The sequence below is a fragment of the Lepidothrix coronata genome, unplaced genomic scaffold (genome assembly GCF_001604755.1).
Source record: "Lepidothrix coronata isolate B3197 unplaced genomic scaffold, Lepidothrix_coronata-1.0 Scaffold336, whole genome shotgun sequence".
In the NCBI taxonomy this organism is placed as follows: Eukaryota; Metazoa; Chordata; class Aves; order Passeriformes; family Pipridae; genus Lepidothrix; species Lepidothrix coronata.
In genome coordinates, this window is record NW_016690516.1 from 218,976 (window position 1) to 233,424 (window position 14,449).

Here is a 14,449-nt window from a genome sequence, read left to right on the forward strand (position 1 = left end):
AGGGTGCTGGGGCACTGCCCAGGCTCCCCAGGGCAGTGGGCACGGCCCCAAGGCTGCCAGAGCTCCAGGAGGGTTTGGCTGATCCTCTGGGGCACAGGGTGTGACTCCGGGGGATGGGCCTGTGCAGGACCAGGAGTTGGATTCAATGATCCTTGTGAGTCCCTTCCAACTCAGCCTATTCTGTGATTCTGTGACTCTGAGGTGGTTCCTCTTCTACTCCTGAAGTGACCCCCTTGGTCCCCTTTCCCGTCCCACCAGCCCCAGGACCAGCCTGACCCCACACAAGGCCATCCCAGCCCTTGGCTGAGCTGCCATCACTGTCCCCACGAGGCCAAGGCCACCCCGGTGTCCCTTGCCCCTGGCTGGGGCCCCCCTGTCCTCGTGTCCCCCACAACGGGGCTGCTGCACCTCCCCCAATCCCACCGTGTCCCTCTGCCAGGCTCGGTGCCCACCCTGCTCCCGTGCCAGCCCCGGCTTTCCCAGCATGGGCTGGCACTGGGAGGCTGTGGGGTGGTGGAAGCAAAGCAATGCCTCCATCTGCTGGAGAAAAGGGCCCTGGGCCAGTTCCAGCCTCTTCACCCCAAAATTCCATCCCCCACTGCTCCCCGGGGCCGGGGAGGCTCCCAGCACCCACCTCATGGGCAGAGGGAGGGTGGCCCTGGTTGCAAAATGAGCAGGATGCTGCAGCCCCCACAGGCTGGGCAGGAGAGAAAAGAGGAAATTGGGGGTTTTTGCTCATTTCCTGCTTGTACCAAAGTCCTGCCTGGCACAGGAGTGCCCAGGAGGTGAAGGGTTGGGGTTACAGTTCATGCCTGTGCCCAAGGGTTTGGGGGCACCGTGGCCTCGGGGACACCCCTGGGAGTTAGGACTCACTCCTTCAGCAGTTTTTGGGAATGAGCTGCCAGGATGGAAGATGCTGAGAGATGGTTTCAGTGCCCACAGTGCCCACACAGCCCAGCAGTGCCACAGGGATCACCCTGAACTGGGCACAGAGCATCCCCACAGCAGCCATGGGTTGGGAATAATGTCATGGAAACAACCACCACAAGATAAAGGCCATTAGGAAAATGTAATTTTCCAGCCGGTGCCTTTAAAGGTCCCATTTCCTTCTGGGAAGAGAAACCAATTTCCTTAGGAATCAAAGAGTCTGTGGTTCCCTGTGAGGGTGAGGAGGCCCTGGCCCAGGTTGCCCCGAGAAGCTGTGGCTGCCCCATCCCTGGGAGTGTCCAAGGCCAGGTTGGATGATGCTCCGCTCCCCACTTCCCATCCTGGTTTATGTTGTCAGCAAAGGCTGCACAGGGAAACCCAGTAAGTCACCCTCAATTCTCATCCGTGTTTTTTGAAGGCAGATGCTGCCAAGGAAAGCAGTATTTTTCATAAGTTTCATAAAATACCTTGGTTTGTGGGGTTTTATGGGGTTTTCCCCTCAGTCAAACCCAGCAGAATCACCACGAGCACGAGGAACTGGATGATCACAGAATCATGGAATGGTTTGGGTTGGTAAGTGCCATTCTGTGGGAACTGATTCCCACCCCACCCCTGGAAGTGTCCAAGGCCAGGTTGGATGGGGCTTGGAGCACCCTGGGCACCTTGGAGCACCATGGCAGAGGGTGGAGCTGGATGGGCTTTAAGGTCCTTCCCACCCAACCCATCCTGTGACTCTGTGCTTTGCTGCTGCTCAGAGCAGTTTGTGTCACTGTCATGGACATAAATGACACACAAACACTGACTCCCTTGCTGACCACCATCAATAAGCCCCAAATCCTCCTGGATCTTAAATGTTCCACTTATATTCTTCATTTTTACAGCATTTTAGCCCTGGGTGAGGTGTTGAGGGAGCAGCACCAAGCCAAGCCTCACTGCCAGGCAGGGTGGGCTGCAGCCCCTGGGCACCCTGGAAAGGTGCTGGCAACCACCTGGGGTGAATGGTGCAGGAACCATCCAAGTTGGCATCTCCCAGAGTCCTGCACTCTGAGCTGGTGCCAGATTCAAGGATGACTCAGCCCCCACATGGATTTTTATCAGCTCTAACACACGGCCTGGGCTTCACAGAAACGGCCCCTGGCCAAGGGCCAACAGGCACAACCTCCCCATTTGCTTGGGGTCGGCTGGGAAATGGGGCTTGGAAAATAAAAATAAAGACATGGGGGAGAAACCCTGGAGGAGGGTGGTCTCCTCCTGCAGGCTCACAGCACCCACCAAGGCCCACCCCGGGCCCCCAGAGCCCTGGAGAGGTGCCCAGTCCCAGGGCTGTGTGGTCAGGCTCTAACAGTGAAAACATGGTGGATAAATCCACTTTCTTCATGGAATCCTCATCCCCTAAATCCTCATCCCAGCCTCGCTGCTCCCGGGGGAAATCCCTGCAGTTGGTTTCCCAGGGAGGGGCTCACCCACCCCCCACCCCACAGTGGCACCACTGAGGAGGGCCATCAGTGAGTCACTCATTATTCCAAAGACTGAATAGAAGGGAGGAAATATCAAAATATCAAAAGAAGGTTAAAAAGGTGACTTTATCCCAGAGGGGATAGGCAGCAATGGGGAGTTTTTCCAGCAGCTGAGCTGGGTCATTCATGCTCTCTGAGCACCTGTAATGTTCTGGAGACCAAAAAATGTGTTTTCTAAGGACTGCGCTCCTCTGGTTCAGCAGCTGCAGGAACGTGGAAGAACACAAAACAATTCCACCTTGAAAACACAACCTGGAGAGAAGGGAATTAATTATGCGACCTGGAAAGTTTTTATGGTGGGAATCCCTCTTTCAACACAACTGCCATCCATGAAGTCTCCTCCAAAGCCATCCCTAAAGCCATCCATGAAGGAGGAGTGTGAAGCTCCACGAGCAGCTTGAGGGACACAAATCCAGTGCCCCAGGATGGACCAAAGGTGATGGAACAGCCACAGCCATGACCGGAGCCTCCACTGGCAGCACATGGAGCGATGCCAGGGCTACTGGGGGGCTCGGGGGGCTCTGGGGGCTCCAGGGAGTGAGGCCCAACCTCCAGCTTCCTTTAGACGTGCAAGAAGCAGGTTTTGAAAGAACATCCTCCCACAGAGGGGGTGCAGAGAGTTGCTCAAGGGCAGCAGCGCCATGGCCAGAGCCCGGCAAGCCCGGGATGGGCAGTGGGAGCTGCTGCGGATCCGGGACATGGAGTTGCAGCCCCCCAGGCCTCCGTTGCTGCCAGGGAAAACTGAGAGGTATCAAACTGCCAGGGAAAACTCCGAGGTACCAAACTGCTCTGCAAACGGGGCCCGGGCAGGAGCTTCCCGGCAGCACCACGGGCACGGCTGCTCCAGGGCAATGATCCAGGGTCCGAGGGGTTCAGGGGGTCTGAGGGGGGCACGGCCTGGGATTGCTCAGCAGGGGCTGCCCCAGCAGAAGGAGCAGGTTTAGAGGAAGCCGCGGCGGTTTCGGTGCCGTTGGGGGCAGCAGAGTCAGCGCCGGCCGGGACGGGGAAGCGAAAGCAGCGGCTCCGTCCCACGGCCCTCCTCCTCCCCTGGGCTCTGCCCTCTCCCTCCCCGCACACAGACCCCCGTCCTGCCCCCCCGAGCCTGCCTGGGGGTGAGAAAGGCTTTTCCTGCTCTTGTTCCACACCTCTCCCATCGTCCTGTCCTCCTCGGGGTCACCCGACAGGTCCCCCAGGGCAGACTCCAGTCCCTGCACCCACCGGGATGTCACTCAGTACACGGGGAGCCCCCGAAGCAGCTCCCACCCTCGGCACCCCCCGAGCAGCGACGGGAGTCACTGTGCCACCAAACTCGCTGTGTTTTGCCCCAAACCCCCACCACCAACCACCCCAGGCCGCTGCTTCCCCTTTTCTCTTTATCCTTCCTGTGAGCCGGCACGGAAAGGAGTCAGAACCCCCCGGGGGTGACACCGATCCCGGCTCCCTGCAGGGCCAGAGGCCATTCCCGCTGTGCCAGCCTGGACCTGCGTGCCCCCGGAGCGCCCACCCCCATGGGGGACACCCCGCCCCGGCCCCCCGACCCAGCCCTCATCTACAGCAACGTGGGTGAGTGACATCCCGACCCCGCTGTCCCCCGCCCGCCGCGGTGTCACCTCGGACGGGGGGGATGGAGCCACTGCTGTCCCCGTCCTACCCCGCGGTACCCGATGACCCCTCCGGTGCTGGGGCTGGAAATATCCAGGGGGGCAAAGAACGACGTGTTTGTACTCCCATCCTGCTCCCACTTTCTTCTCCTCTGTCACGTCTGTTCCTCCCTCCCCAGGAGAGCTGCGGGCCCACCTCACCCCCCCCAAGGCGAGCCGAGGGGAAGGAGCTGGGAGATCCCTCTCTCAGCCCAACCAGGAGCCGCTGCCTCCGCCACTGCCCAAAAAGCAGCTCCAGCGAGCAGAGTCCCTCCCGGAGCAGGGACCATCCCACCACTGCCAGGGTGACCCCACACCGTGGGCCGGCAGCGTCCTCTACAGCGTCCCATCCCACCTGCGGCACGAGGAGGGGGCTCCCGGCTCCACCCCCCGTCGGGACAGACCCTCCTGCGGACCCAAGAAGCCCCTGACCAAGTCCCAGAGCCTGGGGGAAGCGGTGGCCTGGAGCAGCCCCCAGGAAGGCCCATCCCCCAGGCTGAGGGAGCTGACGTTCGGGACGGCGGACGGGGAGCTGGGGCAGCTCCTGCCCGGCCCGGCCGGGCTCTGTGGGGTGCTCTTGGGGTGCCAGGCAGGCACCTTGGCCCGGCTCTCGGCTCGGATCCAGGAGGAGGTGGTGGGGCTGGAGGAGCAGCTGCAGCTGCTGGAGGCAGAGCTGGTGGGGAAGCGCTGGGGAGCCCTGAGGATCCTGGAGCCAGAGCCGTGCTGTGAGAGCGGGGACGCCTGGTACTTCAGGGTGGGCTTCACCTTCGGGCAGACCCAGCTGGAGCTGGCAGCCAAGGTAAGGAGGGAGTTGGTAAAATGCCCCTGGGTGGTGCAGAGGGAGATGGCTCCTGCCCCATCATGCAGCAGCTTCCCCTTTCTGCACCTACTTCTGCATTTGCTGAAGGAGACGGTGCTGCTGGCAAGGGTGACAAGGGTGACACTCCCATGGGTGACGCTGCCACGGGCCCAAGGAGAATGGCACTGCTGGGGAACACGTCCTGGCAAGTTGTCCAGAGGGGCCAGTGTATACAAAGGAGAGGCTAGAGCAGGGCTGGCTGCTCTGGAGTGCTGGATGAGACCCATCCAAGCAGCTCTGCAGCTCTCCTGGGGGGCTACTCCATCCCCCCCTCATGTCCCAGTTCTTGCTCAAAGCCATTCTGGCTCTGCCAGTGGGTTCAAAGGGTGGCCCTTAGCTGCTGAGGTGGCCCACCCCATGGCTCTCTCCTGGCACAGCTGGCCATGTCCCTCTGTCCCTGCAGGTCCCCAAGCCGTGCTGCTCCAGCCTGGGGGTGCAGAGCTCCCTGGGGACACACTGCAGCATCCAGCGCCCGCTCGGCCGCTTCACCGACCACCTTCCCTGGAAGCTGCTGCTCCCAGGAAACCCTGGAGAGCAGAGCCAGTCCTCTTCCAGACAGGAGCCTGCCTGTCCTGCCACCCACCCTGTCCTGCAGGTGCTCATTTGTGCCGAGGTTCCCCACCAGACCCTGGCAGACTTCGTGAAGGGATCCCAGGGGTTGCACAGGACCAGCCCTGGGCACTACGAACGCCTGGGCTGCCTCCTGCTCCTGCAGCTGTGCCTGGGGCTGGAGCACCTTCAGGGGCAGAACGGGGGGCAAGGGGACCTCAGCCCTGAGAACCTGCTGCTGGTGCAGTGCCCGTATCCTCCTGGGAGCCAGGAAGGCAAGAAGGAGCCCCTGGGACTGTCCCTCCCCCGGCTGCTCATCAGCAGCTTCTTCAAGGCCAAAGAGAAGCGAAGACCTTGTTCCACCAGCCAAGAGCAGGACTGGACCAAGGGCCTGGCTGCACCCAGCGCCCCAGCAGCAGATGAGCTGAAGCTGGGCAGGCTGATCTATCAGATCCTGCATGTGGACATCTCTCTGGAGGACACCCTGGGGTTCAGAAGCAACAGGCTTCCCGAAATCCCCTCCCTGTCCATCTACTCCGCGGGACTCCGGCGCGTGGCCACGCTGCTCCTCCACAGAGATCCTTCCAGGAGGGTCTCCATCCCCCAGGCCAGGAGAATCCTGCAGGTCCTGCTCTGGGGGCCACGTCAGGAGCTCTTTGCCAGGAGCAGGAAGACCCTCCCACTGCTCCAGAGCTGGGTGGAGGTGAAAAGGGCTCTGCTGCTCCTGAGGTTTGCGGAGAATTCGGCCGGGGCAGGGGGCAGACCTGGCCTTGAGGAGTGGCTGTGCTGCCAGTACTTCCAGGAGGTCACTGAACACACCCTCTACCAAGTCACCCAGGATCTCTATGCTCCCTAAAGCCGAGCTCAAGTTCAGCCCACCCAGAGGTCTCCTCAAGGCCAAGAGCCCAGTGGCCAAATCTGTCCCTGCCCATGGCGGGGGGGGGGGCAAACTAGATGGTCTTTAGGGTTCATTCCAACCCAAACCATTCCATGATTCTGTGAAAGCCACCAGCTCCTGAGGAACCCAGCTTTCACTGGGAAAACTGCAAATCCAAACCCACTTCCCCCACAGCTCATGAATGGGGGAGTTGGGACCAAGCTCACACACGGAGGGGGTGCTTTTACACCCTCACATGATTTTTGGTTGATGCTCTGAGTCTGGTTTATTGGAGCATCTCAGGAAACAGGGCTGGATGGGAGCCCCAAGCACCAATTTAGTGGCTGATTCTCCTGAGTAAAGTTTCTAAGGTTCAGAATTTGCACAAAACCCCCTCAGCCCCCTCCTGTGGCCAGAGGCTTTTGCTGTTTTCAGTAACACTCAAAGCCACACTTCACAACTTAAAATGCGCCCTCAGCAAAGGAGGAACACAGCAGCTCCCACGGCCTGAGCCTCTCAGAAACAATTTGTGGCAAAGTCACAAATAAAAATGACAGTTTGAAGGGGGAAATGCAGCAGCCACACAGCTTCAATAAAACCTGGAGCTGAGCCTCTTAAACACTGGGCCTTTATGTGCTTCTTTGACAGCATTACACACTCCAGTGATGGATCCAGAGGGAAACCCAAAGCCAAACTTCCCTGCCCGGGGGTGTTTAGCCAGCACAGCCTCAATGGTGTCCAGTAAATAGCTCAGGTGAGTTTATGGGCACCAAGATCCATCTGCTCCTTACTGTGACACACCACGTGGGACCTGCACCCTGGTCCCCAAACCCCTGTGGATGCTGAGGGACCATCAAGGCCCTGCTCAGGTCATTAAAATTATTACTCAGTAATTATTAATCCGCTCACAGCCATCTAGATTGGATATTAGGGAAAATGTCTTCACTACAAGGGGGGTCAGGCACTGAACAGGCTGCCCAGGGCAGTGGCAGAGTCACCACCCCTGAGCGTTCAAAAAACACGTGGATGTTTTGGGGACGTGGGTTAGTGGTGCCTTGGCAGTGCTGGGGGAGCGGCTGGGATTTGATCTTAGAGGGCTGTTCCAACCCAAGCAATTCCAGAATTCTGTGGCTCCAAGGCCTGCCAGCAGCAGGAGCAGGCTGTGCACACAGCCAGCCCCGGGCAGCCCTGCTGTGCCCACGGCCACCCAAACCCCACAGCAGCCTCCTCGCCAAGGCTGCACCACCCAAACCCTGGCACAGGCACCACCCAAGCACAGAAATGGGGTTTGAATTCCATTATGGGATTTTGGGTGCCCTGCTGACCCCCCCCTCCTGTAGTATCTGTCTTGGCTACGAGATGGCAGCACAGCCCATGGCATGGCAGCAGCTCCCCAAACACGGGCATCTCCTCCTGGACAGACAAAATCCACTTCTGCAGCCCAGACTGGCAGCTCTGAGCACCTCCTGCACCCCTGCTCTGGTTTCCAGCTTGGGTGACCCCCTCCCCTCCTGCCAGGGGCAGCTGGGAGCACCCAAGATCAGCTGAACATCTCCAGGGGACTGTGATGTTTAAGGGAGGAGCACAAACATCTCCCAGGGGAGAGTAAAACATGGCACAGCCTGAGAAAAACGGGAATTTTTCCGGACGACCAGGTTAGGGAGGTCAGTCCTTTGCCACCACAGGAGGGACAACCACCCTTGGTCACAGCACCTTATCCTGGAATCTTCTGAGTGGGAAAGGATCCCCAAGGATCACCAGTCCAACCCCTGGCCCTGCACAGACACCCCAACAATCCCACCCTGTCCCTCAGAGCGTTGCCCAAACGCTCCTGGAGCTCTGGCAGCCTTGGGGCCGTGCCCACTGCCCTGGGGAGCCTGGGGGGAAAACATTCCTGATACCCATCCCAAACCTCCCCTGACTGTTCAGGCTGTTTTGTCGAGTCCTGTCACTGGCTTTCCAAAAATCCCTATAGGAAGAGCACGATTGTAAGGCCAGAAGAGAACTGGGAAGAGACCTGTGGGGAGGAGACCCCAGTTGGAAATCCACCGAGAACCCCAACCTTGCACTACAATCACTGATCACTCCTCCTACCTCAACATCCACTCCCTGCTGCATCTCCAAGCTGTTTCATGGAATATTTTGGTGTATTCCACACAATTCCCAGACTTCCAAGCCCAGATCAGCCAAGGGATGGCCTGTGGGGTCACAGCATTCCTTGTTCCCAAAGCTCAGTTCTTTACAGACTTACGTAACTTCCACTCAATGATAATTGATAATTTTGGTCATTTGATAATTCCCAGCCCAAGTTCTGCTAATTCCGGCACCACAATGAGCCATTTTCCCTTCTGCTCACCATCCTAAACACCAACAGGTGACTGTGCACCCCAGCAACAGCCCCTCTCCTCACCCCTCAACCACAATCTGCCCCCCAAGAAGAGTTCTGGGGCCTGCCCAGCCTCAGTGACACTGCTGAGCTGCACCAGTGCCACAACCCTTCCTAAATCACCACCAAAACACTCCTCAAGCCACCCTGCCCAGCCAACACCCTCCACTGTTACTGGGAACACTGAAATTACAGGTATTTAAGTTGCATATTTGATATTCAAAGCAGCCCTGAGCTGATCTCACATTCCACTTGTGACTTCCCAACCAACTCATGCCCTAAGGATCCCAAAAACCCTAGCAGAGATCCCAATTACCAGTGGGAATGGCCAAGCTGCTAATGATTCATTTTTCCAGGATTGCTAGATTATTCTAAGCCCTGGCAGAGCACATCCATGAGTTCCAGTCAAGCAAAGAACGAGCAAAGCCTTTCCACACCTGCAACTTTAATGGTTGGGGCAGTTCCAGAGCCACCTCTTCAAGAGTGCAAGTCTTTTTAAACAGCTTAAAACCAGCGATAAAAAGTAAAATATAAATTTTTATTTAGAATTAAAGCAAATACTTCAGTATCACAAACACAATATTAAACTTCAAGAAATATACTGCTAATTTGGAGGGAGCATTTATTTTTTTGCACAACCATGCACACAAAAAAGAAAAAAATCCAGAGAAAAGATGTGGAGCCTGAAATTTTCAACACCTCACCACCAAAAAAAAAAAAGCAGCTGGGTCACAACGTTTCGTACAGAGTTATATAGACTGGAATAAGATGTTGACAAAATTTCTACAGAATCATCTTTATAGACAACAAGAAAGCTCTAAAGAGGCAAACATTGCAATCTAGTCTTCTTCTGCTGAGTCTCTCTCAAACGTGTAGGCCATGAAGCAAGCGTCTGGTCTCTTGGGGACAAGGGGATGCCCTGGTCTCACAATCTCAAAGCCCAAAAAGCTGAAAGTACGGAGCAATGCAGCTACAAAACAAAGCAGGAGACAAGTTTCATCCATGTGGTACTGCCCCACCACCAAACCCCACGGGAGAGCTGCCCAGAACACCCACCTCTGTCATCCCTGTTCTTGTGGAAACAAATGAACACGTGCTCCACTCGAAGCTGTTCTTCAGCAAATTCCAGAAGAACTGCAAAACTGAGAGAGAAATGCAAGGTGTGAGTGCACAGGGAATGTCCTGAGGGATTGGAAGGGACACACAAGGATGGAGTCCAGCTCCTGGCCCTGCACAGCCCAACAATCCCAGCCTGTGCCTGAGCGCTGTCCAAATGGTCCCTGAGCTCCCTGAGCTCGGGCAGGGCTGGCACTGGAAGCAAGAGCTTCCTTCAGAGATAGTGAGCCAATCCACACAGGAATTCCTAAGGAAGACGCATGGCTTGGAGCCTCCCACCAACAGGAGATCCCTGAGCCCCAGGCTGACCTTCAGGGCAGAAATCTAAGTCTTAATGACACAGAAAACCTGTTCTCTGTTGCAGCTGAAGGAGAAGCTGCAGTGACAAACTCTGAGCCAGGCTGGAGTTCCCAGTGGATAAAACAGCCCAAAATCCCAGACAGTGGGATCCTAAATCCCAGGTGGTTCTGCCTGCAGCTCAAACCAGGACCACTGAGCTGCAGCCTCTCACAGAACATCCAGCACCATAATTCCGCTTCAGCTTTCAGAACATAAAGAGTTATTCCACCCCACTGCCAAGATAGGAGTTAATCCTGAATTTTCCCTCACCTGTCTTTGCTCCCCTCAGGCAGAGCACCACTGGGAATTTCTATGTAGAGGTTGTTGTTGTTCAGCACTGCTCTCCAACTAATGTGTTTGGCATCTGTAAGCCTTGACTGGACATTGAGAATTCTTGTCCTGTTGTTAGATGTTAGTTCTTCTGTTACATTCAGCCGATTATCCTGGAAATAAAAAGTGCAGGGCTATTTCTCCCATTCTTTCTGGAGAAGAGATAACTCCCATTTAATAAGACTGAGGCAAGCAATGCATCCAAAAAGCTGTTTCTGCTCTTTATACTCACCGAATAAAATAAATTAGCTGAAAGATTGTGATCCCTCTGACTATTCCCTCGCCCACCTGGGATCTTCAGGGGTGGGTGAGGGACATCAGGAGCACCACCGAGGCCCCGGACCCAGGTTACTACAGCAATTGAAGGGAACCCTGGAACTGGAGAGGGACCACAGTTAGACAGGGATGGACAAAGGATTTACACAGTGATCAGATGGCAAGATTTAAATAAATAAACCAAGCCTAGGCCAAGGGGCTCCTCCCACTGCATCCCCAGCAAATGGGAGGACAAAGGAGCCTCCAGACCAGGGGCAGGAACTGCTTCATGCCCACAAAGCTGCTCCTGCAGTTCACTGAGGGAAAGACCAACTCAGAGAGGAAAAATTCTGCCGTGAGCCAGGTGTGTTTGTGTCCCAGGACAGGCCTGACCTATCTCAGAAGGGCCATTCTGCAGCAATGTGCTGTTTCTTCCCCTCACCTTGCCCTCACTCAGCACAAACCCTGGCTGGCTTTTCCCTGGGATATCCAGCCCTAATTACCTCAGCCCTTCCCACCAGCACTCCCAGCTCGAGCTCAGGCAACTCCATGAAATATTTCAAGTAGGGACATCTGTGAGATTATTTCCACCACACTCAGGAGCTTGAGCTGAGCCCACACCTGGACATCTGCAAACCTCCAAAACCAGCCCCAAAGCCCTTCCCGCTGAACTCCTGGGAGCGAGGCTGCAGAGCTCGGGGCTCCGGGAGCAAAAACATCAAGTCTGGGGAGTGTGAAGGTTATTTTTAAGTTTCTGCCCATCCTCTGGAGCCCGTTTAACTCCTCCCGTGGCAGAGCAGAGCTGGCCCCTCCCTCTGCACCATCCTTCACCCGCAGGCTCAACTCTTGAGTTGCGTCATCTCAGCAGATGCAGCAATCGCGGCCCTTGGGGAGATTTTCACAATCGTCCTGTCTCGAGTGCCAGGAGCCACTGCAGCCATTTGCAAATCCGAATAAACAGCTCCAAAATAATCCTCCATTTTGCACCCCTAGCACGGCACTTTCAGCGATTTTGGGTGGGTTTTTTTCTTTTAAGGAGCTTGAAACTTATGATGAATAATCTGTATTAGAAAGGCTGAGAATGAGCAGAGAGGGTAAATATGTGCTGGAAGGTAAATTTTATATATATAAAAATTATTTTTATATATATATATCACTTAGTTTTTTATTAGAAATTTATATTTTAAATTTTACGTTTATTTAAGATATTTATTTTCTATTTTGTATATTTTAAATACAAATTTCAACTTTATGTTTATATATTTCTTTAATATATTCATTTAAAATATAAATTTTAACGTTATAAGTTTTACGCATATTTATTTTACATATTTATTTAAAACATACATTTTTAACTTTGCTATTTATATGTTTATTTTACGCATATTATTTTAGATATTTATTTAAAATATAAATTTTAACTTTATATTTCTATTTATTTTACGCATGTTTATTTTATATATTTGTTTAAAATATAAATTTTAAATTTATATTTTTATATTTATTTTACGCGTATTTATTTAAAATATAAATTCTAACTTTATTTATATATTTATTTTACGCATGTTTATTTTATATATTTATTTTAAACAATTTTTTAACTTTGCTATTCATTTATTTATGTATCTTTATTTTAATATGTGAAATTTTAACTTTATATATTTATTTAATATCTTTATATATTTTAAACTGTAAAATTTTAACTTTATTCCATATATTTACATATATTTATTTAAAATCTAAAATTTCAATTTTTTTTTAATGGAACCAGTGTTCAATTTTAGGCTGTTTGAAAGCCATTTTTCTTTAGTACCAGCGTTATATATTTTATATCACAATGACTGTAAACTATACATCCCTGATCTCCCTTACAAATAAACCTTTAAACACCCTTTTCAGGAGGGTGCAGTGGCAATCCCTGTCACAATTTCACCTTTCTGCCCCATAAAATGTGGTGCAAAATAAAGGTTTCCAGCCACGAATATATTTTGGAGTGATGTTTACATGCATTTACGTCTCTTGGGAAATAAAAAAATCATCTTTGTACCGCAGTCAAGTATAAAAACGGCTAAAAATCTCCTTTCACAGCCCACACAGGAGGTGTAAAGGGCAGATCGGAGCCCTGAGCACCCCCCACTTCAGATATTTTCTTTTCTCCCAGCACCTGTGCGGGCTCTTTAATCTTTCCGGTGAGTTTTTAACCACCAGTTGTAACACTCTTACCCTCGATTAGTTCTCCGGAGTGTCCACGGTTACATAAGGGGATAAACACCCTTCAATCTTTCCGTATCTTTGCCTAATTATTGCCTTTTTCCCCCCCCCGCAGCCGTGCTGGTGTCCTCGGTGCCCTCAGGGGTGCCGAGATATCCCCAGGGAGCTCAAACCCCCTTTTTCTGGTGGGTTTTTTCCACTCTCCCCTCACGCCTTTCCCCACAGGGCGGGGGCCAGGCCGCCCCTCCCCCGCTGCCCACGGGGCCTCCCCCACACCCTCCGCGGCCACCGGGAAGGCGACCGGGCACGGGGACAACGAGGAGGAGGAGGAAGAAGGCAGCGAGCGCCCGGCGGGTGCGGAGGCTGAAGGAGGCCGCGGGCCCTTACCTGCTCTGTCCGGTACTGAGGCTCAGCACAGCGGGCATGATGGTGCTTTTATTCCCCTCTTTCTCTCTAGCGAAGCAGTGGCTGTTGAGTATCCGTTGCAGGGAGGATTTCACCATCCGGCCGCTCTGGTCCGAACCCCGAAACCCTCCGCCGCCTCCGCCGCCGCTCCCCAGGCACTGCTACACAAAATGGCACCGCGGCCGAAGTGGCTCCTTATATACCCTCTTACGCCACGCCCCCCCGCTGAGAGCTCGCCCCTCTACGCGGGACACGCCCCCAAAGAGAAAGCTATTTCATTGAGCAGCGCGGGTGTCAATCAGAAAATACCGCTTTCTATTGGCTGAAGGGAGAGTGGGGGCGGGACAGTGAGTACTGGTTAGCAGGGGAGGCGGGGGGTAGTGGCGTGTTGTGATTGGCTGCGCTCGCCGCGGGTGGGCGGGGCCCGGCGGGGCTCAGACAGCGGGCGCCTCGCAGCCCTCACTGCCCCTGGAGCCGCCGGTTCGAGTCCCGCGCCCGCGCCCCGCCCGGCTGAGGTAACCAGGGGGCCAAGGTGGGAGGGAGGACAGGGGTGGAGAGACTTGGAATGACTTGGAACGACCTGGAGAGACAGGGAGGGACGTGGAGGGACGTGGGGGCTTCTCACGGTGCAGCCCCGGGGGTGCAGGGGCGGCAGCGGGACCCCCCTGAGGGCAGCCCGGGGGCACCGCCACCCTCCCCACTGGGCACGAAGCTCGGCGCTGAGGGAAACTTCAGTTAAAAAACAGTAATGAAACGCCTCGAGTAGTGCGAAAGGTCCTAATAAGGACGGGTTGGGATCTGGTCTTGGGATGTGTTTGGGTTGTGGTCGTGCTCTGGCCTCTCCTGGTTCCCTTTGGACCGGCTGGTGGTTTATGGATTTATAGTGGAATAGGGATGGGGAATGGGTTGGTTTATGGATTAATAGGGGACTGGGGATGGGGAATGGTTGGTTTATGGTTCTATAGGGGAGTGGAGATGGGGAATGTTGATTTATAGTGCAATAGGGATGGGGAATAGTTTATGGATTAATAGGGGAAT

At 54.3% G+C, this 14,449-nt stretch overlaps 3 protein-coding genes across 3 annotated transcripts in view; 2 read left to right on the top strand and 1 right to left on the bottom strand.

Annotated features, from left to right (window-relative positions):
* The window catches only part of LOC108509120 (nascent polypeptide-associated complex subunit alpha, muscle-specific form-like), a 4,413-nt gene extending 2,597 nt beyond the window's left edge, over window positions 1-1,816 (top strand). Inside the window, exon 2 of the mRNA XM_017838383.1 lies at window positions 1,809-1,816. Coding sequence (XP_017693872.1) covers window positions 1,809-1,816 — 8 coding nt within the window. The remainder of the gene's footprint in view (window positions 1-1,808) is intronic.
* Window positions 1,817-3,881: 2,065 nt separating this feature from the next.
* On the top strand, window positions 3,882-6,533 carry CUNH19orf35 (chromosome unknown C19orf35 homolog). Its single transcript, XM_017838384.1, has 4 exons — window positions 3,882-4,007; window positions 4,225-4,718; window positions 4,770-4,883; window positions 5,347-6,533. Exons 1-4 carry the CDS (start codon window positions 3,953-3,955, stop codon window positions 6,346-6,348), a joined length of 1,665 nt encoding a protein of 554 aa, XP_017693873.1. The 5' UTR covers window positions 3,882-3,952; the 3' UTR covers window positions 6,349-6,533.
* Window positions 6,534-9,183: 2,650 nt separating this feature from the next.
* On the bottom strand, window positions 9,184-13,594 carry OAZ1 (ornithine decarboxylase antizyme 1). Its single transcript, XM_017838399.1, is given in 6 exon segments — window positions 9,184-9,725; window positions 9,812-9,897; window positions 10,481-10,653; window positions 10,773-10,859; window positions 10,861-10,918; window positions 13,394-13,594. Coding segments are annotated over 6 exon segments (651 nt in total). The 5' UTR covers window positions 13,510-13,594; the 3' UTR covers window positions 9,184-9,594.
* Window positions 13,595-14,449: the final 855 nt, after the last annotated feature.

Excerpts from the sequence above, each read along its gene's own strand:
- CUNH19orf35 (XM_017838384.1), top strand. The coding sequence starts at position 3,953 with ATGGGGGACACCCCGCCCCGGCCCCCCGACCCAGCCCTCATCTACAGC. Across the intron at positions 4,719-4,769 it reads CTCGGATCCAGGAGGAGGTG|CGCTGGGGAGCCCTGAGGAT; the intron begins GTGGGGCTGGAG and ends CTGGTGGGGAAG. Across the intron at positions 4,884-5,346 it reads AGCTGGAGCTGGCAGCCAAG|GTCCCCAAGCCGTGCTGCTC; the intron begins GTAAGGAGGGAG and ends CTGTCCCTGCAG.